Below are 1,669 nucleotides of genomic sequence, written 5' to 3'. Positions count from 1 at the left end.
TTACTGACTTTTTTTTCCTTTGTTTCCTTTTTAACTCTAGCACTACTCTTTTCCATCATTTATTTTATTTGTTCTATCCTTCTACATTGGCAGATTACCTACACCCTATATTGTCTCAACTTGCAGAGTCCTAGAAATGAAAAGGGACAAGTAAAGTAGGGATTTACTCCCCCAAATCTCATGTATTTGTGTCAGTGGCCAAATCTTTTCTCCATTGTTTTGGATATGTTCCTCCCTAATCACCAGCTTAAAGCACCAAGCTGTGTTCCAGGTCCAGCTGAAATCCTAACCTAGGAGTCAGTGCACAACCTATCTTGACACCTGTATTTGCCCCCTCTGACCTCTCTTTCCCCTACTCCTGGCCAGCAATCTCAGCTGCTCCATGAAGAAAGACAATGCAACCTGGGTAAGTGAGTTTATCCTCATGGGTCTCTCCAGTGACAAACACATCCAAGCTGGACTCTTTGTCCTCTTTGGGGTCACCTACCTGCTGACTCTGCTGGGCAATGGGCTCATTGTCCTGCTCATTGCACTGGACCCACGACTCCACCTGCCCATGTACTTCTTCCTCTGTCACCTGTCAGTGGTAGACATCTGCTATACCTCCAGTGGGGCCCCCCAGATGCTGGCACACTTCCTCATGGAGAAGAAGACCATCTCTTTTGCTCTATGTGGGACCCAACACTTCTTCGCTCTGGCCCTAGGAGGAACTGAGTTCTTGCTGCTGGCTGCCATGGCCTATGACCGCTATGTGGCTGTCTGTGATCCACTACGGTACACAGTGGTGATGAGCCCAAGGCTCTGCATGGGTCTAGCAGGCGTCTCTTGGTTTGTGGGTTTAGTTAATTCTGCTGTGGAGACAGCGGTCACCATGCGCCTTCCTACCTGTGGGCACAACGTGCTCAACCATGTGGCCTGCGAGACACTGGCACTGGTCAGGTTGGCCTGTGTGGACATCACCCTCAACCAAGTGGTGATTCTGGCCTCTAGTGTGGTGGTGCTGCTGGTGCCCTGCTGCCTGGTCTCTCTGTCCTATGCCCACATTGTGGCTGCCATCATAAAGATCCGCTCTACCCAGGGACGCCGCAAAGCCTTTGGTACTTGTGCTTCCCACTTAACTGTGGTCTCTATGTCTTATGGGATGGCCCTTTTCACACATATGGAGCCCACCTCCACAGCTTCTGCTGAGCAAGACAAGGTGGTGGTGGTCTTCTATGCTGTGGTCACCCCAATGCTGAATCCTCTCATCTACAGCCTGAGGAACAAGGATGTGAAAGCCGCCTTCAGTCGAGTTCTGATGAAGAGTTTTGAGTCAAAGAATTAGGAAACAATTCTGTAAAGAAGCCTTCTCTCTATATAGTGGGAATTTGGGTATATAATTCATAGTGATATACATATAAGTATACTGATGTATATAGTTCCTTTTGTATGTATATAAGTGTGCATATATGGGTGCACATGAAATGTGTGTGTGTGCATGCGTACAAATACATAGATCTGTGATATAGACTATACTCCTTTGAGTTAAAAGAGAACTCTCATTTTAACTCTGCATTCGGTTTTTTTTTGTCCTTGCCTTAATTCAAAGAAAGTGAATCACATGCCTTTAAAATGATCCAACCTATGAAAGACTTATATAAATATAAGAAAATGAATATATATTTTTTGT

At 45.8% G+C, this 1,669-nt stretch overlaps 1 protein-coding gene across 1 annotated transcript; it reads left to right on the top strand.

Moving 5' to 3' along the window:
- The first annotated feature begins 382 nt into the window (after positions 1–382).
- Positions 383–1,324, top strand: Or2r11 (olfactory receptor family 2 subfamily R member 11). The gene has a single exon (NM_001001004.1). The coding sequence runs from the start codon at positions 383–385 to the stop codon at positions 1,322–1,324; it is 942 nt and encodes a 313-aa protein (NP_001001004.1).
- Positions 1,325–1,669: the final 345 nt, after the last annotated feature.

This window comes from Rattus norvegicus, chromosome 4 (assembly GCF_036323735.1).
Source record: "Rattus norvegicus strain BN/NHsdMcwi chromosome 4, GRCr8, whole genome shotgun sequence".
NCBI classification, from domain to species: domain Eukaryota; kingdom Metazoa; phylum Chordata; class Mammalia; order Rodentia; family Muridae; genus Rattus; species Rattus norvegicus.
This window is presented reverse-complemented; position numbering and strand designations above follow the sequence as displayed.

What these genes read in the sequence shown, in the direction of transcription:
- Or2r11 (NM_001001004.1), top strand. Translation starts at nt 383, where the DNA reads ATGAAGAAAGACAATGCAACCTGGGTAAGTGAGTTTATCCTCATGGGT.